Below are 25,098 nucleotides of genomic sequence, written 5' to 3'. Positions count from 1 at the left end.
ATCCACCCACTGAGCCTGAGAAATCTATACTCAGTATAATTAGCTGCATATAATGAGGTGGTATCTATCAACATATTCAAAACAACCCTTGGACTATACAGGTATAGATGTCCAGGATACTACACATTAATATTTACAGAATGTACAAGGTCTCACTCAACTGGCTCAGATAAAAAAAAAAATCTAACTATATGACTTGAACACACACTGCTTTGAGATTTGAGTTAGTTTAGCTTAAAACCAATGTGTGACATTCTGTACTTTATTTTGCCCAGGACTGGAAAAGAAGTAAAAGCTGTTTAGAGCTATCCTAAGAGTGACATCCCATTTGTGTAAAGGACAACTCCTGCTCTTCTTTCTGCAATAATTTTCCCCTACTCAACGACTGGCTAAGCAGCAGTTCTGCAGAAAAGCACCTGGGGATGAGTCACCAGTGTGCCCTTTTCGCCAGGAAGGCTCATGGCATATTGGGCTGCATTAGTAGGAACATTGCCAGCAGATCGACAGAAGTGATTATTCCCCTCTATTTGGCACTGGTGAAGCCACATCTGGAGTATTGCATCCAGTTTTGGAGCTCCCACTACAGAAAGGATGTGGGCAAAGTGGAAAGAGTCCAGCCGAGGCCAACGAAAATGATCTGGGGTCTGGGGCACTTGACTTACAAGGAGAGGCTGAGGGAACTGGGCTTGTGTAGTCTGTTGAAGAGAAGAGTGCGATGGGATTTGATAGCAGCATTCAACTACCTGAAGGGGGTTTTCAAAAAGGAAGAGCTCGGCTGTTCTCAGTGATGGCAGATGACAGAACAAGAAGCAATGGTCTCAAGTTGCAGTGGGGGAGGTCTACGTTGGATATTAGGAAACACTATTTCACTAGGAGGGTGGTGAAGCACGGAATGGGTTACCTAGGGAGGTGGTGGAATCTCCATCCTTAGAAGTTTTTAAGCCTGGCTGACAAAGCACTGCTGGGATGATTTGGTGTTGGTCCTGCTTTGAGCAGGGGGTGGACTAGATGACCTCCTGAGTCTCGTCCAACCCTAATCTTCTATGATTCTATGGCAGGAGCTGAGTGTGAATCCAACTGTTGATCTGTCACTGTATCTACAGATTTCTTCCCCGTGGAGAAAACGCAGCTGGCATGCAGCTCTTTAGCTTCTGCTAGTAAACCTGGTTGTTAATTCTCATACTCTGCTCCTGACCTAAATCTGATTCTGATTTCAAAGGTGCCAAGGTATGTAGATCCCAGCTATTCCTCTGCACAAAGTGAATTTAATGGAAGGGTTCATTTGGAACACAATTTTCATTTCAGGGTATGGCTACGCTTACAGCTGTACAGCGCTGGAGTTACAGCTGTCTTTTCGAAGCTGTGTGGAAGCGCTGCAGGTGGCCACATTGCAGCATTTGCAGCACTGTTGGGAGTGGTGCATTGTCGGCAGCTATCCCAGTGTTCAAGTGGCTGCAACGTGCTTTTCAAAACGGGGGGTGGGGTGAAGTGTGACAGGAACGTGGGGGACAGAGAGAGTGGATTTTGGAGCTGACATGTTCTCAGCTCCTGCCTTGCAAGTTCTAAGACTGGAAGATAACAGCACAACTTCAATCTTTTAAAGTTTGACCCTTCCCACCCCTCTCTTATTCACTAAATGCAAATTATGCACTTCTAAATAGCCTTCAGACCACATAAGCAGCTGCTCAACATGGACTCCCCCCTCCCCTCTCTCCTCAAGCAAACAGCTGTGAACATTCTAAGGCAATTCCCCTGCCTCCGCTCGCTTGCTGGAGCAAAGAGCAGCTGTGTTTGTTTTTTAGATAAGTAGCTCCGGGGAGCTCGGAGTTCGGCCATTCTTCCGGTGTGTTGTGTACAGGAATTCTGGGATACCTCTTAATACCCTGGAGGCCAATAAAAGCGCTTTTGGTGGCCACACTTGATGAGCAGTGCTGCATCACCAGCGCTGGAATCGTTACACCCCAGGCAGACCAGGTGTACAGCCAGCGCTGCAGCCAGGGAGTTGCAGCGCTGGCTGTGCCTTGCAAGTGTGGACACAGAGTAAGTTGCAGTGCTGTAACTCCATCACCAGCGCTGCAACTCTCCAGTGTAGCCAAGCCCTCAGAAGCTCTTTTGATCTTGAGCAGACAAAAGTTTATATTTCCCAATAGTGTCCGCATAAATTCATTGCAACAAGAATCTATTAAGTTGAATATCATGGATATTTAAAATAGCTGAATATTTTTATATGTAATATCTGTAGCCATGCAAAACCTAAGCCTAATTTCCCCCATACTAATTTTCCCCTACTGTTACTCACACCTTCTTCTCTACTGTTTGAAATGGGCCACTCTCATTACCATTACAAAAGTGATTTTTTTCCTCCAGTGGTATCCTACTGTTAATTGAATTGTTTCATTAGACTGACCTCTCATTTGGTAAGGCAACTCCCATTCTTTCATGTACTGTGTATTTATACCTGCTACTGTATTTTCCACTCCATGCATCTGATGAAGTGGGTTCTAGCCCATGAAAGCTTATGCCCAAATAAATTTGTTAGTCTCTAAGGTGCCACAAGACTCTTAGTTGTTTTTGCTAATACAGACTAACACGACTACCACTCTGAAATGTGAAATCTAAGTTATTGACCATTGTCAGAAAGGTGATACTAGATTAGAAGGATGTATGGTCAGATCTGTTATGATAAATTCTATGTCTCTATCAGTGGGACAAGTGTTTGCATTTATTTCAAGCTGCCTACACAGTGAAGAACAAACTTATCAGACAGGTGGACCTTTCACAGGCTTTTTTTTGTCTATGATCATCACTTTTGCTGCAGCTCTTCATTCGTATGCTGCACTCTGTACTTATTTTTGTAACTGCATTTTCCTCTCCAGTCTTTCAGAGCTGTGGTTCTAGCTAAAAGACCCCCTGCGTGATATCCATGTATTTGCTTTGATATTTAATCTTTACATTTAAATATTGTAGCTGAATGCTTTCCACTTAAACATACTGTGTGTGTGACCTCTGTTCAGGGTGATCAGATGAGAACTCACCTCCTGGGCGTGATCCAAACATAACGACAGATTAATTTTGCCCTATCAGCGTGTGCTGATTTGCAACTGTTAAGAGTCAGTGAGAACGTTTAATCTGATCAGTCTTGAAAGAGGTGGATAGGAGAACATGGGAACTAAATCCCTATGCCTTCTTTTGGCGTCTGTTCTGGTAGCATATTATGTTTACACACCCATTCCAGAGAATATTGAGGAACGCTGGAAACTGATGCTCATAAATGCTGGCTTTAGAACTGTATCACATGTGGTAAGTTTAGAATTTTATTTACTCCAAGTGCTTATGTATGAAATTGAGTTCAAGTAATGTATTAATGTGGAGAAAAGAAAAATACAGATCAAAGAATAATATCAGTGTCTGGTTAAGTAATATCCAAAATTATATCTAAGAATACCTGAAACCAAGCAAGAAACTGTAACCCTGACACGAAATAAACTATTAGATAAAATGAAATCTACGAAGATAAGTATATACAATAATAGAAGTGTATTAATTTCAAAGCAGATGAGGAAGCGCGAACTTGTAGTTGATTTGCAATTTACTCTACAATCCTGTATAACTGAATTGTTGCAGTTTGTTTTTTCTTCCCTCTTGAGCCTAACTAGAAATACTGTGTCAGATGTCGGAGGAAGGAAATGGAGAGGTGTATTTAAATATGGTACATCACTGGGGATTTACATAGTCCATGCGCGCATGGCTGAGGTTATGAATAAACACCAGCTAATTACAGAAGTGCTAATGTAATCAATCACGTATAAAGCTCTGAGACTTTCTAATCACTTTCCCTGGGTACTGATGCAAGATCTAATTGTAATCCTGTGTGATAACAGGAGAGGCGGCTAACTCAGCAGCACAGAACTACCTACAGCCTTCTAGAAATGCTCAGATAAATGTGTTAGTCTCAAGGTGCCACAAGTACTCCTTTTTTTTTGGTGGAGTAGTGTGGTTATAATGGCTATACAGGACACATTTAAATATTTTCTGATGTAGACCTATCCATTTGTCTCTATTTATTACATTTTGGGCTGCATTTTAGTCATATAATATGCAGTCATCACTAACTCTTGCACACCGTGTATACATAACAGGGCTTTTCGTCCTGTGTGGATAAACAACAGGGCTGTAGTTTCCAGCTCTGGGTAGTCAAATCTGTAGTATTGTGCATGGTACAGTTTAAGAAACATACATCTTAAACTTCTGATCTACTCAAGCCCCCCTGCCTTGCCTAAAACGCAGCCTACGTTTGCGAATCAGCAGAGGCTGCAGCACTTTTGATCTTTTGTTAGCTAGCTGTGAAGGTTTGTGGTTATTGCCGGGGGCAGGGAGAGGTGTAAGCTTATCAAAGTGTGGCTCTGTAGATGGCTTTTTGCTTCGCTCTGTTAGGAATACACACAGTACTAGGCTATAAATATCAGGGCTCAAGTTTCAGACGTGCTCTATTTGTGGGGGGGTGGGGGTGGGAAGGGGGAGCTCGTTGTCTTACGCCTTTGGTGCCCAGCTTGAGATGCTTGGTATGATTTGCCAAAAGCGCCGCGGATCTTTCACTGACGTCGGTAGGACTTGACCGTGCTTATCTCTGAAAACGAAGCCCTGCGTCGTGTCTGGATTTGGTCACCCAAAATCATTGTCCAATTTTGAGCACTTTGGCCTGGGAGAATAAGTTTTTGGGGTAGTGGGCGATCTCCTATCGGTGTCAGTTGGGAAGCGAGTTGTGGGATCTAGGGAGGGGGAAACAGTCATTTAGTTAATTTATAAATAAACTGGACTCTGCTTTTTGATGGGCTTTTGTTTTGATTTGGTCTCTGTATCTCATTCATCCTGCACTAGCTTGTCTGATCTGTTCCAAATCTCGCCCGTTTGCAGGATCACTCTTGTTTGCCTTAGGGACTTTGCAAGCCTGAAAACCTCCATTAGACAGCCCCTCACCCCTCCGCCGGGGAGTAAAATCACCAGTGTGAATGGATTTCAAGTTATCCCCCCTGCTAGAGGGACTGACTAGGATGGCTGCATAACTACAAATTTTAAAGTAGTTGCTCTGGTATAATTTCATTATGGGTTTTGTTTGGGGTGACAAGATAGCAAATATGAAAAACTGGGACACCCCCCCCCCCCAAGGGATGGGCTGGGCTGGGCTATAGTTGCCTATATAAGACAAAACCCCAAATATTGGGATGGCTGATCACCCTGGGTTTGTTTGTCATGTGTCAGGTCTGATTGGTGAGGACTAAGAAAGAGAGAGGAAAACTAACATTCAGTCCCCAGACCTACTATTAAAGGTATTCTTTGTGTCCAAGGAAATAAAGGACTGAGAGGCTACTTAACAGGGCCCATTGTGAAAAGCTATGACTAAGGGTCTAATTGTCTCCTTTAAAACACAGAATGGACATACTGTACCCTCTATTACATGAAGTAAGATGCATAGGCTGTGAGGGGAGGGATAGCTCGGTGGCTTGAGCATTGGCCTGCTAAACCCAGGATTGTGAGTTCAGTCCTTCAACAGGCCATTTAGGGAACTGGGGTAAAAATCTATCTGGGGATTGGCCCCCCCGCCCCCTTTGAGCAGGGGGTTGGACTAGATGACCTCCTGAGGCCCCTTCTAACCCTATGATTCTGTGTCTGAGGGAGTTGGTCGTTACTTATTTGGGTAAAATTAGTAATATCACAGGGAAACAGTTGTGTCCAGGATGTGTGAGACAAAGTTTGAGGGCAGAAACACATTACAGTATGAGTTTGTTTCCAGGGGGAGACATTGACATGCTTGATTGTGTCAGTTGTGAAAGTCAGGGCAGATGGGCGTTATCTTTATGGTAAAGTTCGAATTGTGTTTGCAAGTATGTTTGGCTCTTTGCTTTTAAGTAATGTATTCACTCAATATTTAAAAAGAAATTCTTTCCAGTAGAATGTTTTATGAGCGTGCCCTAAAACTGCACAGAGCTCTTTGTAAAGATGATGATTACACAATGTGACATGGATGATTTCAACGACTCTGCATGGGCCCTGACTGTGAATGAATAATGCATAATAAAATGAAGAAAGCAGCATGGTCTAGAGTTCTGAGAGTCTGGAGAGCCAGAGTTTTAATCCTGGCTCTGCTGCTGACTCACTAGGTAGCCTGGGCAAATCATGGGTTAATCTCTCTGTACAATAGGCATCCTATCTGCCTCTCAGGAGCACAGTGGATTAAATAGTTAGTTTGAACAGTACTTAAAATGTAGAGATGTTTATAATGTTGTAACAGAAAAACATACCATGGCTTTTTCAAATGTAAACATTTTCTCTCATACACTAATTGATTTCTATACCACGTCTGACACAATACATAGCCTAATTATTCTTTGTCTAGTCACTTCTGTCAGATGTGCTGGGAAACATAGAATGAGAAACGGGAACTGTTTAAAAAGTTTACAACACATGAGACCTCAGCGGGGACAAAGGAAATGTATATAATTCAAGGTGTTAGTGCATAGTTACAAATATGTTGCAGCTGAAGCAAATCATGGTCCGCTTGCAAATTCATTGGATTGCATGGGCAAAATTCCTTGAGTAACGTCATTCACTCCTAACCTATCCCAAACTTCTATAGCATGTGGTGATGGACCATAAGTAATGTGTCTAGTACAGATGTGTATATGGCTTGGGGGGGATTTGAGGGAGTTGTTGGTAAAGGTTTAGTGTTAAACTAGAAGAGGAGAAGCCTGCAATATATCCCAGCCTGGGAAATGATAAAAGGGAGAGCTCTTTAAAATAGGCTCAGGTTATTATTATGACAGAGTTTTGTCACAATTAAATGGTGCATACAACACAGTGTGCATTGCTATAACACAGCTATCAAACATCACACTAGTACTTGAACCTGTCTAAGCGGGACACCAAGGACCCCCTGGAGCTGTAGTGTTGGCAGCATTGTCTGTACAAGCTCTGGTAATACGTTCTCATTTTTTGGGCAAGTACGGTGCTAGCATTACTGGGTCTAGTATGCAAGAAATCCATGCACTTGCATAACCCCTATTCATCTTTGTGGGAGTTGTGTGCATCCAGTGCATGATCCTGCTTCCATTGAACTCTCCTGGACTTTAACAGGGTCAAGCCCTTAGAAATCGGAGACAATATGCATTGTAACTACAGCAGTGTCTTCTTTTCATTTTTAAAGTGGAATTGGTACTTCTGAAGTATGTTGCATTAATTGCACTTGAGACTGATGTCCTTTCTCCATAGAACTGGTACAGTTCTGGCACTAATAGTGCAAATTTCCTCACATCCGTTGGCCAGATTATGATCTCACAAACAGGAGTGCAAAGCTGGAGGGACTCCTTTGACTCTGATAGTTTCTCTGGATTTACACCAGTATAAGTTAGATCTGAAACTAGTCCAAAATGTCTTAAACCTGTTCTGGATGGGGGACACTGGAAGCAAGATGACAAGTTATTGTACTCAATCTTTGGCTTTATTGATCAGACTCTCAGCAAGGGTTCCACTTGTGATGGTGTTTTTTGTGATTAAGCCTCCCGTTTACTATGAACTCGAGAGTAACCACTTGCTCTGATGAACAATAGTCTATGCTTGGTGTCAAAAGCAGTCGTTAGCACTGTTGTGTTTTGGTTCTCTAGAGATTACAAACAGTAGGAATGGATGTTTTGTACTGGAAGGAATGCCATATTCTAGCCATTCTGAATAAAGAAGTAATCCATAGAAAAGTCTTTTTAATGTATTTCCTTTAGGGTTAATACCATAGATCCCCATCAAGCTCACTTATCATGTGCTGCTGAACTGCCGTGTGACCAGATGGCACTGATTTGTGGTCACTTAATCATGGGTCTGAATGTGAAGAGGTGATCTAATTAAAAAGGCTGCATGTCTTTTGAGCTTTTCAATCTCTTGTTTTGCTTTAAAAACAAACAAACACAAATTGCATCAAATACCAAGATAAAAGGGTGAATGAAGCTGTGAAACAGCCAATTTAAGTGTTTTCTCTCTTCCTTACAAATATCATGGGGTGTGTAGCCTATGCTTTCCAAGCCCACATTGTGCAAAGATTTCCCTGGTTTCAGATTTCAAGGGCCAGATTCTCAGAGGATGTAAATTAGCATTGCTCCACTGAAGTCTATTCCTGAGAGTGGATGCAATATATATTCAGTTTCACTTTTACCTGGACACGTTGATATGGCGTGCTGTTGAGTTTTAAAACCAACACTGCTGAGTTCTGCTCTCCCCTACTTTGAGCATGAAAAGGATGCTGCAATGGATACAAGAATTCTGAAGTAAAGTGGGAGGTTTACACCTCCATCTTGTGATTGGGTCCAAACTAGCAGGCACATGTCTGTCCAGAGTCCCACTGATTTCAGTGGGGCTCTCTTTGGTCACAGGTTTCCAACTGTGTGGTGCGGATTACAAGATGGTGAACCTTAGTTTGCTGATTTATAGTCCTTCGCTCCGAGAGGGACTGAAGGACCCGCTGCTGAATTGTCGCCAAAGACATGCCGCCCCTTTCCATTGGCCGCCCCAAGCACCTGCTTTTTTGGCTGGTGCCTGGAGCCGGCCATGGATTCTGTGTATATATACATTAGGGCTGTCGATTAATCGAAGTTAACTCATGCAATTAACTCAAAATATTATCTGTGATTAAAAAAATTACTCATGATTAATCACACTGTTAAACAATAGAATCCCAAGCTATTAAATATTTTTGGATGTTTTTCTACATTTTCAAATATATTGATTTCTATTACAAGAGAGAATATAAAGTACTCATCTTATATTATTTTTATTACAAATATTTGCACTGTAAAAATGATAAGCAAAAGAAATAGTATTTTTCAATACAAATACTGTAGTGCAATCTCTTTATTGTGAAAGTGTAACTTTCCTATGTAGATTTTTTTTGTTACATAACTGCACTCAAAAACAAAACCATGTAAAACTTTAGAACCTACAAGTCCTATCAGTCCTACTTGTTCAGCCAATTGCTAAGACAAACAAGTGTGTGTATATTTACGGGAGATAGTGCTGCCTGCTTCTTATTTACAGTGTCCCCAGAAAGTGAGAACAGGCATTTACATGGCTCTTTTGTAGCCGACATTGAAAGATATTTGTGTGTCAGAGATGCTAAACATTCATATACCCCTTCATGCTTTGGCCACCATTCCAGAGGACATGCTTCTATGCTGCTGATGCTCGTTTAAAAAAAATAGTGTTAATTAATTTTGTGACTGAACTGCTTGGGGGAGAATTGTCTCCTGCTCTGTGTTTTACCCACATTCTAACATATATTGCATGTTATAGCAGTCTCAGATGATGCTCCAGCACATGTTCAAGAACACTTTCACTGCAGATTTGATAAAACACAGAGACGGTACCAATGTGAGATTTCTAAGGATAGATACAGCACTTGACCCAAGGTTTAAGAATCTGAAGTGCCTTCCAAAAATTAAGAGGAATGAGGTGTGGAGCATGCTTTCAGATGTCTTAAAAGAGCAACACTCGGATGCGGAAACTACAGAACCCGAACCACCAAAAAAGAAAATCAACCTTCTGCTAGTGGCATCTGACTTGGATGATAATGAACATGTCAGTCCATTCTACTTTGGATTGTTATCAAGCAGAACCCATAATCAGCATGGAAGCATGCCCTCTGGAATGGTGGTTGAAGCATGAAGGGAAATATGAATCTTTAGCACATCTGGCACATAAATATCTTGCAACGCCAGCTACAACAGTTCCATGAGAATGCCTGTTCTCACTTCCAGGTGACATTGTAAGCAAGAAGCCGGGGGCAATATCTCCTGCAAATTGTAACCCAAACTTGTTTGTCTGAGTCATTGACTGAAGTAAGACTGAGTTGTAGGTTCTCAAGTTTTACATTGTTTTATTTTTGAATGCATTTATTTTTTGTACATAATTCTACATTTATAAGTTTAATTTTCATGATGAAAGGATTGCACTACAGTACTTGTGTTAGGTGAATTGGAATATACTATTGATTTTGTTTACAGAGCAAACACTTGTAATAAAAAATAAATATAAAGTGAGCACTGTACACTTTGAATTCTGCATTGTAATTGAAATCAATATATTTGAAAATGTAGAAAACATCCAAACATATTTAAATAAATGGTATTCTATTATTGTTTAACTGTGTGATTAATTTTAATTGAGCAATTAATCATGATTAATTTTTTTAATCACTTGACAGCCCTAATATACATTCAGCTTACATAGAAATACACAAGATAGAAAATATAAATTGTTCTGCATATACCCACAACCACTTGCAACAGCAGTCACAGATACAATCTCTTATTCTGAGCTATCTCCTATTGTTTGGGTAGTTTGGATATGAATGTTTAGATCTTTGTTTCTGAAACAGATTTTCAGATCTTGAGTAGTTTTGTATTTTGGGGAGGATGTTCTGAGCACCAGATTGGGAGCATGGGTATTACTACATTCCAGATTGACTTTTATGATCACTTCTTCCTCAGTTTAGTATGGTACTTGCCTATCTTCAGGGGCTGCTGAGGTGATTCATCTGCCAAGGTCTTTGATGGAAAATGCTATAGAAGTGCTCAACATTATTGTTACTATAAACTGCAAATTCTGCTACTGGCATCTGCCAGACCATGATTACAAAAAAGTTATTCCTAGCTGTCTCAGTGGCAATTAGGATGACACTGTAATGCCCACAAATCATGAATAATACTCACTTTATGGTCCAGACTATATTTAGTCCTTCAGCTAAAAGAAAATACCAATAACTCATTGCCAAAATGTGCTACAATTTCAGGGAGCCAGCACATGATATGGAGACAGCATCATAATCACTCCACATAAGTGACATCAGAATCTGTCCCAATGTCTCCCCCTCAGCCCCCCAGAATCACTTGTGATAAACCTTGTGTAATAACAGTTAAATAGTGTCTAATTCTAAGAGTCTGATTTTAATTTCAGAAGTTGAATCCTTGATTTACTTGCCAGCCACTGTGGCATTGCTCTGTTATTCCACTGCTCATATATCATAATCTCATCATGTTCTTGCTAAACATTTTAAAGCAACATAAGAACTAGGTTTCAATATTTTTAAAACCCAGAGTTCCACTGGAAGGTGGGTAGGGAGGAAAAGCAAGTGGAAGAAGAAACAAGCCAGAGAAAACACAAGGCAGATTCCTTTCTAAGCTTATATCCTCTCTATTTACACTGATGCATTCAGAAACAGCACTGAGGAAACTTCACATCAACTTTACCCGAATGTTTGATTTTGGAGAGACTAGCATGTGTGTTTCAAGCACAATGAAGAGTAAATAGGAATGCTACTGCTGTGACTGACATAAATACTTTGACAATTATTATTTGTGAAAGCCGTGGCTTCTGCACTGAGATGTTAGACTGGTGGTGAGCAAAGAATGTGAAATGGCCTGTGCTTATCACTAACCACTTCAGCTGGAGAAACCTGTTTGTTTTTTCAAAAGACGTGTGACATAACTGAGCTACTACAGAAAATTCCGAATGTTTACCTTTATATTCATGTCGTATGGCAGAGAAAGGGAAACATCATGACCGTGACCTTTCCCCAACTGTTACACTAGCGCTGTTACACCCTTATCATTCCCAGGATTTAGATGAGCTGGGTAAATTTCAATCCCTCTGTCCATCTGGGATGGCAGTTCCGCTGGCACTCTTCAGCAGAATAAGGAATAACCCCGGTATGTAGGTATTTCTATCAAAATCTACTGAACTGGCTTATAAAAATGGAAAGTAAATAATCTTACCCTTCTGAGAAATGAAATAGAATACTAAGTAGTTGGTGCATTCATTATCCCAGACAGAATTGGAAAAGTAAAAAATAATGGGGAAAGGGCACACAGGGGCACTAATGTTATATTAGAGATGTTTCAGATCTTATTATTCATGCCCTGTGGTTGGCAGATTCAGGCAAAGAGGGAATTTATACTGTAGGCAACATTGAATCAGCACCACAGGTACAGTTCAGGCAGTGGTTCTCTGCAGGACTGGGGAGAAAAATTCATGTGTGTAACACATGACTGGTGAGACTGGATGCTGAAACAGAGAACTTCGCTGTAACGAGACAGCCTCATGACATATATGTCCTGGCGTATAATCTCTTCATTATTTGGATTTTGTACAGATGAAAATTGTTTTTAATGCTCAGTTTAGGCAAACAAAACAGGAAAGAGTAGCTGCATTATTCAAAGCTTTAAAAAAGATCAGTTGGTTGCAACAGAATTTGACCCAAACTCTTGTCCTTTTCCCTTTTGCTTTTACAGTCAGTTCCATGCACAATGTGAGTGTAACTAGAGCTGTGGAAGACGGTTGCTGCAGATGGAAAGGAGAAGTGGAAGGTAACATAGCCTTCCCTCAGCAGCAAAGAATTATAATCCACAGAGGTGCATCAGTTTTTGCAGGCAGCCTATATACTGATAGCAATAACAATAGTTCTTAGCATCCTGCAAAACAAAAAGAAGAAAAAAGTTGGCCCAAACCTCTGTATATGATTTCAAAGGAGACAGTGAGTGACATTCAGTAGGGGTCAATGGAGTTATGCCGGAGTTATGCCAGAGTTTTTACCCAATATTTACATAAGTAAACAGTCCTGGAAAAATAAATCTATACATCACAGTATGGCTTCATCCAGAATATGGCATGCAGTACTGGTCACCCATCTCAAAAAGGAGTTTGCAGAATAGAGGGGATTCAGAAAAGGGCAACAAAACTGATTATAGACATGGGAAAAACACTCCTGTGAACAGAAATGAAAAAGATTGGGATTGTTTAACTTAGAAATGAAACAAACAAGAACGGACATAATAAAAGTCTCTAATGGTCTTGAGAAGATGTATTGGTAGCTTTGGTTCTCCCTCTCTCACAACGTTAAAATAACGTGAAATTCAAGGAAGCTAAAGGGTTCAAAACCAATCTTTTCACACAACATGAAATTAGACCATAGAACTCATTGCCAGCAGATGTCACTGAGGGCAAAACCTTAGCACGATTCAGAGAGAGGTTGGTATAGCAATAACAAGCATATCCAGTGTTATAGTAGTAAATGGTAGCCTAAATTTTGGAAGAGGTGTAAAACTTTATGCTTCAGGGTTTAAGTCCTTTTCTAACGGTAAGAGATTAAGAGGACCACAATGTGATCTCTCATTATCTCACCTCTACCTAATGTGAGGTTTTCTTGCAACTTCTTCTGAAGCATCTGACTGCTGGCTATGGTTAGAAACAGGATATTGGACTAGATTGACCTTGAGTCTGATCCAATATGGCAATTCCTGGGTTCCTAATTATTCTGCTATTTTGATTTTGAGTACCAAATATTAAATCGTCACACAGACAACTGCCCCTAAATGATAACAATCTCTGAAATAATCAGGGATTATTTGGAAAATGTTAATATTGGAACAGCTAATGGTCACGGGTACTGAATAGCAGGCCCTGCAAAATTCTAAACTGAAAAGCTAATGAGATTGTTTGATCTCTCCATGTGCAGACCGGTGGATTCATTTATAATATGCCTTCCACTGTAATAAGGCCATTCTGCCATATTCAAATACATTGACCCTCTGATATGGAAACCAGTTTTTGCCTCCCCAGAACAACTTCAATAAGCTAAGTAAAGGTATTTCATAAAATATCAATGTTGTTTGTCATAACTCTGCTATTTTAGTGCTTACCTAAGACCAACTGGCTAGCATGCAACTGAAGTTATAAATGAATATAAAAGTAGATAAGCCTACATGTTGAACTGGGCTATTTAGAGTTCTAAAAGGCAGGTTTTAAAAAGTAGTTATGCTTAATATTGGTGTGAGCAGAACACTATGAGAAACTGCTCAGATCCAGGATGTAATTTCTGATCAAAACAGGAAGGAGAGCAAGTGAACCTTAGATACCCAATAACCCAGTAGTAAGGATGTTCACATGAAATGTGGAAGAGATAGGGTCAAATCCCTGTTCTGCCTCACTTGGAGCAAGAACTTGAATGTACGTGTCTCACACAGACAGTTTTGTTCTGCACCAAAACAAAAACAAAAGAAACCTCCCAATTTTTCATGCAATGAAATCCTTGTTTTCCTAGTTAGGAGTAAACTTTAGTCCATCAAACCTGCGTTTCCATGACCATGAGGAATAGCTCTGTATATTCTCAGTAGATGTGTTCCAACTGGAAAGCCACCCTAACTCACAGGAAGTACACTGTGAAGGCAGACTGCTCCTCAGAACCTCTCTGTGCCACAGTGATTGTGGTACGGACATTTTGTGGGAACCCCCAGAGAGGGGATGAACTACAGCAGAAGAAGTGAAATTAGCCCAACTTTCCCTTGAACTGATGGCAGAATTTTAAGACATTCCTACAAGACCCCAAGTTTCTCTTCTAGCATGTTGCTGCTCTCCCTACCTCCACCTGTGTAGGAGAACATCTATACAGAGCAGCAAAGAGTCCTGTGGCACCTTATAGACTAACAGACATATTGGAGCATGAGCTTTCGTGGGTGAATCCATGATGCAGTTGACAAAGTTGATATTCACCCATGAAAGCTCATGCTTCAATACGTCTGTTAGTCTATAAGGTGCCACAGGACTCTTTGCTGCTTTTACAGATCCAGACTAACACCGCTAGCCCTCTGATATCTATACAGAGAAGCTTTAGTGGTGTCTGGTAACAAGGGGAGTATAATTACATGGCTCTCAATACTGTAATATCTGAACTCCTCACAGTCTAATGTATTTATCCTCACAATACCTTCGGGAGGCAGGGAACTTCTTTATTCCTCTTTTCACACACTGGGAACTTAGGCACAGAGATGTTAAGCATCACAAGAAGACTGGTGGAGCAAGAAGTGAAACTTGGGACTCCTGAGTCCTAGGGTAGTGCCCTAAGCACTGAAGCATCCTGCCTCCCTGCTTTTTCCAGTCACAAACAATATGCCCTCCCATTGGGCACATGTTGGTACCCACCAAACTAGAGGCATCTTCACCATCATGAAGTTCTTCATTCTTAATTTCCTCCAGTTGTCGGGAACAGAGACTATTTCAAACATCTGACAGTTATTGATTTGTTGTTAACTAATTAATCAAAAAGCTTCATAGATTTTAAGACTATTGTGATCAACTAGTTTAGCACTGCAATATATCCTGGTTATCTACTTGCTCCTGTGATGGAATCTCAGGGGCAGCCCCCTGTAGCAAGAACAGTTAGTACTTCCATTACTTCTGAGGGCCTCCGTGGCACAGATTCCATTAATTAGCACTTTGACTTTAAGCAAGGTGGAAATGATTTCTAGATCCATATAATCAGCGGAGGATGAAATCAATTGCTGGCCACTGTCAGTTGTACCATTAAAACAACAACAAAAACCCAACCCTCCCCCCTCCCTCCCCAAACCAAGACCATAATAGCATACTGTATGTTGCCTGCTCTGAGATATCTGGAAGCTCTGGATATTTTTATTTCCAATGCCAGTTCTGTTTGGTTTATATTGTTAAGTTACTCTTTTGCTGTGCCATTGTCTATAAAGTTTTTATGTTTGTATGTAATAAAACAGACTGTACTGGTTCTGGGCAGTTACGTACGTCAGAGAGATTTATAGTGGGGAATTTCATTTTAAACACTCCTGGGGGTTGAAACTGTCCTAGCAGATAAACTTCCAAGAGCTCGTTAAAATCTATTTACAGGATGTTTGGAGGGAGAAAGAATGTGGGCTGATATGTTTCAGGCACTGTGGAATGCTGGTAGTGAAAGGTTATCTACTGGATCTTCTGTTTTTGTTCATTTGTATCCCTAATAACAGCGGTAGAGTTCCCCTTCCCCTAATATGAATCTACAAAGCATGTAGTGTTCCCACACAGGTAAGATCCAAAGGCAGCAGCTCCCTTATGACTATTGCTGCAGAATACTGTATGTATTAATAAGGAAGGGATATTTTTGATGAAGAGATTGAGTGAACTATCCTCATTGTCTCTCTAACCCAGAGGGAATTTCTTCTCCTGTCAGAGAAGATGTGGCTTCATTTGAAATTCCTATTAATTTGAAATTCCTTTTTGGTGTGGAGAGGAGAGCCACCAAAAGTCTCCCTATTAATTTCCTGCTGCTACCTCAGGAAGGATCAAAGACTTCCATTGGCCACATCTTCCCTCTTTTCCTGTTGGCATATAAGGCCTATCTCACTTGTAATTTGTTTATTTTTGTATTGATTGATTCATGTGGTATTTTTGTGTTTGTTTCTGTGTATTTCTACAGAAATGAAGGTATAAAACACGTAATACATGTAGATGAAATAAAATAAATATGCAGAACCATCAGTTTTTAAGCTGAACTACAATGAAATCAGTAAAGAGTTCGCCTTAATAACTGATGGTGTAGAACGTCCCACACTAATTAAGATTCAGATGAAAGATCTGGGTTCAGTTTATTGTACATCATTTTTGCTATTACAAGACACCATGAAAAGACAAACCATTAAAATCAATATTTCAAAATAGAGAGGCGGCTTTGGTAGGTGTACGTGCGTTGTTTTTTGTTTCTTTGTTTTGTTTTAATTATCTAATTCTTAGGACAGTGATTTCCAGCCAGTGCCTAACAGTACTTGTCCTTCCATGTTTTGGGAGTTAGGTATCTGATCCTGGGGGACTCAAAAGGGCACAAATGAATGCCAGACATCAGTCCAGTTCCTAGGTCAACTCAAGTTGTTGCTTTGTTTCGGGGCTGCAACAGTGCCAAACAGGCTGTTCCTACAGACCAGGCTGCTGGGAGCACATCAGCATTCCAGCCACACCATCTTCACCCTAGAAGTCCAGCTCCTGCTCTCTATCTTAATGGTAATAGGTTTGTGCGCTGGGTGCTGGAGTCCTCCCTCTGTCCACCTTCCATTCAGTTATGAGGCTGGGTTTTGGAAGAGCCTAAGTTCCATTACAGATGAGAACGCACAAAAGAGATGGGGGAAATAGTGGGCAGTGGATGGTACACCTTGGCTCCTAGTATGGCAAACTGATACAGTTGCTCAGAAAAGTTGGCAACCACTAGTTTACAGAATGAGTTCAGTAGGAGAGGATTAATGGCAAAACTCCTATTGACTTAATAAAGCAAAGGATGGCCCTTATTGTACACAGTATGTACTGTACAGGTAGGATTCAGTCTGTAATTGATGTTATACTGATGTTAAAACTTACTTTGTTTTCATTTCCTTTGACCTTAGGCAGAGTTTGCTGAATGGCTGGATCTGATGCACTACATGGAAGTTCTGATGATGATCACAAGTCTTGAGTACACTGCACCAATATCAGATGAAAATGTGACCGTCACTGACACAAAATTTAACAATGTTCCAGCCCGTTTGTACATGCCCAGGAAGCAATCCAGTGGGCTGAAAAGGGCAGTGATTTACATTCATGGTGGAGGCTGGTGTGTAGGAGGCTCAGGTAAATGCAAGGGCCTCTTCTTTTCACTATCTAAAATCTTGTACACAAGGTCTCACCTACTGTTGTAAGGTGTTAGTTTTTTTGTATACAATATTGCTTTCTAGTCACTGGCCCACAAAAACGATAAGGGACCTGCTACTAATCACAGTTGTGAAAGCTCTATTGTAGCTCAGGTGACACAGGTAAGTGTCTTTTGAGGAGAAGAATAAAGGTTCTAGTTTGATGTTACTGTGTATGTGATCACGTAAATGTTATCTGCAGCACACGGATTTGTTACACTAACAAAAACAGGAGAAAGGAGCAAGAACGGGAATGGCCATGCCCCTCATAAGGGAGAAGAGCATCTAAATGGGGAAGTCAGGTGCCTTCCAGAAGAGGAAATCCCTGTGAAAGGCTGACCCACAGATAGGACAGTGCTCATGGTGGAGCCTCATGGGGAGGGAGAAGTGTCCATCACAAGGGAGGGACCGAGTTTCTCTTGGGTTAAGTGTGAGTGATGGTTGGGTGTTTATGAGAATGGGCTGAGTGCAGGGGAGAAAAGTGTCCTGGAGTCATCAGCATCTCACAAGGGAAAGCGCGGAGACAACCCAGGGGAAATGAATGGGAGGTAGAGAGGAGCTCTGGCTACCAGATGCTTCTCCACATGAGTCTGCTGCCTCCACAGGAGGAGAGGGAAGGCAACCACCAGTCTCTCTCTGACAACTTAGAGGGCAGCCTGGTATCTTTTGCTACCTAAAGTGTATTTTGATTGGCCCAGATCCTTAGATTCCCTATGTCTTTTAAGAATGACCATAGAGAGAAAAAGGGAAGAAATCAATTGGTGCAATGCAGAGGTTGTGAGGCCTTTCTTATGGTTACTCTATATCTTCTGTTAGAAGGTATGTATTCAGAATGCCAGAAGTCGGAAGCATTCCTAACAAGTCAATGTGTAGTGTATATAGTGGAGGGTCCCCTTTTCCTCTTGAGAAGGAAGAGTTATTCATTAACTTATATGTTACATTTCTTTCACCACTGAGGATGATTTTAGTACTGTGCCTGGAGGAAAAGCCTGAATTAGGAGATCATTTTCAGAAATTAGAGCAAGAGACCTGTCTGTCTTGGGTTTTCACTGGCAGGGAAAATGTGTTACAACTTCTTTTCTTTCTTTTTTTGTAACTGAACTTGCTTCTTCAGGTACCACTGCATTACTTATATTTCTCCATATATGACATAGTTCCCCTGGGGTGCTATGTTGTATAAATAAATCCAAACCACATGTGTAATTTAAAAGGGTCTTTTCCATTTAGGGAAAGCTTTTCCTATCAGGTCAGCATTTCTGATGCTGTGCATTCTCCTGAAAGAAGGAAAAGTAAATCACTTTTGTTTCAGTTTGCTATTAGAGACTATCTCCCTGCTTGTTTTGCTTAGTCTTCTTCCGCATTACTTCCAACAAGGCATTTTAAAATGTTTTGATTTTTTGTTCTATGCTTTTGCTAGTATTATTTAACTGGAATGATTTCTCTTGTCCCTCACACTCACACGCAGTCATGTTTTCCCTCATTGCAAACATTCTCTCCTTCTTCTTAATGTACTTTAATGACTGTAATAAATGATTATAAATTACCATTTTAGGATAAGCAGCCAAAGAAAAGCATCTATGGCTTAAAAGCCTAATGATCACTAAATAACTCACATTGCATTGCTCCCTATATACTAGGGAAGGTGGCTGCTAGTCTGCCAGAGACTGAGACAAATTCCTCTTCTCTCACACACACACAACCCCTTTAATTTCAGGATGGTTGCACACATGTAACTGAGAGAGAAATTTTCTCCTCCTTGGTGTAATTTTCATTCCTTTTTTGTCCGTCATAAAATCCAGGCTTTCATGAGTTTAAATAATGCACTGCTCTTTCATGGATGTCTTCTTGGATAGTGTTCAAGCACCAGTTGAATCATTTGTTTACTTTGTGCTTCTCGATAAAGTTGTATGTACAACAATTGAATTGCATTGCTGTGAAGGCACTGAACCGTGGAGATTTTGGAAAGGGACCGGAGGACTTCTGCCAAGAGAAATGTGGAGCTGTTTACGTATTTGCTTATAAGTGCAATCAAATATGCTTTAAGTGACTTATTTCATTTCAGCCATGGAACCCTATGACCTCCTGTCAAGATGGACTGCAAACAAGCTAAATGCTGTTGTCGTATCAGTCGAGTAAGAGAGATTCTGTTTCTAGACTGAAGTAGGGGTTGGGATAAATGATCCTTTGTTTGCTATATATTTGTGTTGGGGTACGTGTTTTATGTGGTTAACAATAATTACTTGCAAACAAAAACTTCAAAGATTTTAATAGTGAACACTGTCCTGGTGGTGGTGCTGGGTATTCTTTTGTGAAGGGGGTGGGTAGCTAACCTTCTGCTCTGCCTACTTCTCCAGATGTGCCCAGTCCATCATTATAGGCATTTTCTAATTGTTAGCACTCCTCTTTATGTCAGATTTTTCACTTACAGTGGGCCCCATACTTCGCTGCAGAAAAGTGAATAGACAAGAGCCAAGACCCACAGATTCCTTTCCATGGAATGGGTTAGGGAGGAAAAGAGCAGCTTCCTTCCCTTTCTCCTTCCAGAGGGCCTGATCCAAAGCAGCTCATTCAAATAGCTGGAAAGACTTGCATGGAATCCACACCTTTAGAATGCCGTTACAAAATGAAATTAAATTTTATTGGTATGTGCAGGCAGGAGGTAGGGTTGCCACTTGGTAATATTTAAAAACTGGACACTCAAGCAGGAGTGCTGGAACTGACCTGGCCCCACTTCTTCCACCTCAGGTCCCGTCCCCATCCACTCCTCTTTCCCCTTCCCCCTCATCGCTTGCTGCTTTTCCCCTCCTACACACACCCTTCCCTCCCTGCCTGAGTCAGGAGAGACTCCTCTGCGGAGCCGGGGCTGAGGGCTGTCCTGGCTGAGTAGGGGCTGGCGCAGGTGATGACCCAGTGGATCCCCACTTCCCTCTCCCACAGTAGCTGGACTTTGGGTGTCTGATCAGTGAAACTGACCAGATACTGTCAGATTCCCTTTTCAACTGGACGTTCTGGTTTGAAAACTGGGCACCTGGCCACCCTAGGGTGATGATGAGATAAGCTGGGTTTCAATTAGCTCAGTGTTTTATTTAGTTGTGTCTTTGTCTATTAAAAAGAATGGGTCCATGTTTGACAGGCATATACAATATGGGAAAAAATCAGCCAAAGTTTGGAAGCCATTGTTTTGCACCTTTTAAAAGGCATTTGAAGCTGCTCTGTTTCTCCTTTTCCTGTATCTCAGCTTTTACATTTTTGTAACTTTGGAATATAAAGTTTGATTTTATTTAGAAAATTACAACTCTTCATTTTAATCAAATTCACACCAGGAATAGATTTTTATAGTTGAATTGTACATTCTTGAAGCAAGAGATTTATCACAGGCACTCCATTACTAGGGTGTTGGGCATAGTAGAAAAGCCTACACCAGATCACTCCCTTCCTCTGCAATCCTTCCCATGGACTTTTCTGCAGGAAGAAGTTTCCATGTTCTCTTTAATGAATCTCTCCTCACCACGCTGGCCAGACTGGTGTAAGGGAGTGGAACGTGGCATTTCCCTCCCCAAGAAAAGACTTGAGTGGCCACCCCAAACTTCATTAAACCTCCACGTATTCATGTGAATCTCTAGAAATCTGCAAGTGGCCAGTGCTATCTGTGCCTCTGTAATAGCTCTGACCCCAGCGGTACCCCAGCCCTGCTCTCTGGCAGTGCACATTCATTATATTTAATGGTGTAAGTAAAGCATAAGAATGGACATACCAGATCAGTTCAATAATCCATCTAGCTCATTATACTATCTTCAGACAGTGGCCAGTGCCAGATGCTTCAGAGGGAATGAACAGAACAGCATTATCACGTGATCACTGTTGTCCAGTCCCAGCATCTGACAGTCAGAATCGTAGGGACACCCAGAGCTTGGGTTTCCATCGCTGACCATTTTGGCTGATAGCCATTGATGGACCTATTCTCCATGAACTCATCTAATTATTTTTTGAACCCAATTATACTTTTGGCCTTCACAACATCCCCTGGCAATGAGTTCCACAGGTTGACTGTCAGTTGTGTGAAGCAGTACTTCCTTTTATTTTAAACCTGGTACCTGTTAATTTCATTGATTGACTCCTGGTTCTTGTGTGAGGTGAAGGGCTAAATAACACTTTCACTTTCTCCACACCATTCATGACTTTATAAACCTCAGTCATATCCCTACTTAGTCCTCTTTGTCCAAGCTGAAAAATTGCAGCGTTTTAACTCTCCTCATATGGAAGCTGTTCCATACCCCTAATCATTTTTGTTGCCCTTCTCTGTACTCTTTCCAATTCTAATATATCTTTGTTGAGCTGGAGTTACTAGAACTGGATTCAGTAGTCAATGTGTGGGTGTATCATGGCTTTGTATAATAGCCTTATGATATTTTCTGTCTTATCATTGATCCCTGTCCTAATGGTTCCAAACATTCTGTTCACTTTTTTAATTGCCTCTGCATATTGAACAGATGTTTTCAGAGAATTTTCCACAATGACTCCAAGATCTTTCCTGAGTGGTAACAGCTAATTCAGACTCCATCATATTATATGTATAGTGGGGATTATATTTTCCAAAGTTCCTTACTTTGCATTTATCAACATTTAATTTCATCTGCCATTTTGTTCCCCAGTCACCCAGTTTTGTGGGATCCATTTGTAACTCTTCACAGTCTGCTTTGGACTTAGGCTGTCATGTGTAATTACTCAAGATAGTTATGTAGCTATACAATACAAATGCATCCACAGAACCCAAGGCCTGTATATCTTTTTTAAAAGGATTGCCCATAGGAAGTTCATTATTAAATGTCAAACATAGATTTTATTTTCAGTTCACCATTCAAATGTCACTATCAAAGAGTCATTTGCAATGCAGAGCAAACCACTGATGTCCATGGGTGGCCTAATTATAGAAAAAACTGCAGTAGTTGGTATTAAGAACACAGTAATATAATCAATTGAAGACTACTTCTAGGATTGCCATTGTTTCTGTAACTGCCTTTTTGCAATAGGAAATTGGCTTGGCACACCAGACTCCACTGTAGTAATTACATTGTCTTGTAAAACTAACATTAAATTAACAGGCACTCCATTAGATTGTTAGGTGCTCGCTGAAGGAGAGAGGGCAAGGAAAAAGAGACGAGCACCTAGTCCTGCAGAAGGAGGGGAGGAGTCAATGGAGGCAACACCAAGTATGAGCCCCAGGAGGATTGCAAGGGCGAATACGAATCGAGAGGATGGCACGAATCTACTTTAGTAATCCATGTTGCACATTCGTCCAATTACCATTGACCTCAAATGTCTTAATACTTTCTCCTTTAAAATTTTTCCAGCCTTACATACTACAGATGTCAGTACAGGGCCTAGTTCCAGATCACGTTTTTCTTTTTCTTAAACTGGAACTACGTTGAATTCTCATGTAAGTAACCCACGAGTTTACCGATTGATTAGAAATTCTTGCTAACGGGCCTCGCAATTTCATGCGCCAGCTTCTCATATTCCTGGATGGAGATTGTCCGGGCCTCCATTTGTCCGATTAAGCTGTTCAAGTTTGGCCTGTGACCTAGATGCGGTAATGATCCACCTCCATGACCTCATTTTTCCGTTTATCATACCCTCCATCACCCTAAACTCCTCACTAGTCTTATTTAAGACTGAGGCAAAGTACTTATTAGATATTGGCCATGCTAGTTATCCTTAACCTCCATTCCATCCTCAGTGTTTAGTGGCCCCACTCTTCTTTCTTTGTTTTCTCTTATTTGCTGGCTGTAGGACCTTTTACTATTCGGTTTTAACTTCTTTGCAAGGTCAGTTCTAACATTGGCTTTCTTAGCCTTCTCACTTATCCTACATGTTCTGACCTCACTAAGGTAGCTTCCCTTGCGTAATCCTGCTTTCTTCCCTCCCTGACAAGCTTTCTGCCTTTTTTCCAATCCCTCTCTGAGATGCTTGCCTCATTCCAGCTTGGCCTACACCTCCTGCCCATGGTTTTTTTCCCCCTTTCTTGGGACGCACGGCTTCCGACAGTCTTCGCAACTTCGACTTAAAGTAATTCCAGGCCTCCTCCGTCATTTAAGAATCCACCCAGTCTCTCCGTCCCCCCTCCCTTTCCCTATTCCTTCCCTTTCAACTTAGCCTTGGCGTCACACTCTCCAGCTTACTTTGTTTCTCCTCCCCTCTCGTTTCAGACGGCCTCCGCTCTGAACTTCACGACCAATAGCTGTCCTTCCCAACCATATTCTTCTACGAGGTCTCACTTCCCCCTCAAAACACCCAACTCCTGGATCCCTGCTTGTCGTCTTCAATCTTGGTGTAGAAATCCATCCGCTAATCAAATCCAGAAAAATCTGAGCCTAATTATTCTTGGGCAAGCACTTGGCCCTCAGTCTATATCTGGGACGTTGAAAGTTTCCCATGTGCTCAACACATTTCCCCTTAGTGTAATTAAATGCCATTAAAGAGGTTCTATCCATGACTTCAAATCAGTCGGGGTCTGTTAGCAACCCAAGCACTTATTAGGGGAGGCTCTAAGTAATTTTTACAGCTGTGATTTCGCCAGTACAGGACTTGTCTTATCATTCCATCAATTTTTTTCATACGTTAACCTCAGTCTTGATGTACATGCTTCCACCACCTTTGCTTCTTCTGTTTTCTAAACAGCACATAGCTTCAATACTGCTACTCAGTCATGACGCAATATTCACAGGTTTTTTGTCTGTTATGCTATAATCTTGGTTCACTTCTGCCCAGCTCAGACTCGTTCTCATGCTGTTAACCTAGCTCCTCGCATTAGTGTACAGACATTTTATAATTTTGGCGTTTGGCGCAGTGACATGTCTTTACCCTTGTGCGACAGACATTCTACCACAGCATCAGCTGTTTAGTCTAGTTCTACACCGGTTTTCTCTTGGGTCAATTCTTCGGTCCACAAGTCCTCTCACGTTTGTTTACTTCCTCTCCAGGTGAAATTCTTGGCATGGAGATCTCCGTGAACATTCCCACATGCTCCCCCAACTTCCTAGTTTACAGCTCTTCTAATCGGGTCGGCAGCTACCATCTGTAAGTCTATGCCCCTCCTTACTTTAGCTGATCCATGCCGAGAGAAAAGTCGGCTGTCAACGTAAATGCTTCAATGAGCATACTACCAAAGCCTCCCAGAAGCCCTCCTTATGCACTGGCTGACTCTGTTATCACTAATCTATTGTCGACTCTTCGTTGCTGCTCTAGCACGCGCAAGAATCCCTGAAATCACTGAGCTCGTTTGCTGACGTCTTCTCCCAGTCTGGCAGGGAGTCTCCTTGATACAGTCCAGCGGTACCTAGCGTATCTTGAATGAAGGACAATCACGGATTCTTTCCGATCGTCCGCTAGGATTCTCTCAGCTCAGCTCCATCCTGTATATTAGCACCGTAGATCAGCACACCTTTGTTTCCAATTCAGCTCTAGTTACAAGGCCTGTCTCTTCTACTCAGTAAGGAGTCTCAATACGTGACCTGCCTTTTTCTGGTGACGGTGTGATTCCCGTCTTCCTGCACCTAGCTGGCTCAAC

General features: G+C 41.4%; 1 protein-coding gene across 1 annotated transcript in view; it reads left to right on the top strand.

The window, feature by feature from the left end:
- The first annotated feature begins 3,144 nt into the window (after positions 1–3,144).
- LOC116821263 (arylacetamide deacetylase) overlaps positions 3,145–25,098 on the top strand; it is a 28,008-nt gene continuing 6,054 nt past the window's right edge. Inside the window, exons 1-3 of the mRNA XM_032774317.2 lie at positions 3,145–3,300; positions 17,250–17,472; positions 19,594–19,663. Of these exons, the coding sequence (XP_032630208.1) occupies positions 3,163–3,300; positions 17,250–17,472; positions 19,594–19,663 (431 nt within the window). The 5' untranslated portion in view covers positions 3,145–3,162. The remainder of the gene's footprint in view (positions 3,301–17,249; positions 17,473–19,593; positions 19,664–25,098) is intronic.

This window comes from Chelonoidis abingdonii, chromosome 8, assembly GCF_003597395.2.
Source record: "Chelonoidis abingdonii isolate Lonesome George chromosome 8, CheloAbing_2.0, whole genome shotgun sequence".
NCBI lineage: Eukaryota > Metazoa > Chordata > Testudines > Testudinidae > Chelonoidis > Chelonoidis abingdonii.
This window is presented reverse-complemented; position numbering and strand designations above follow the sequence as displayed.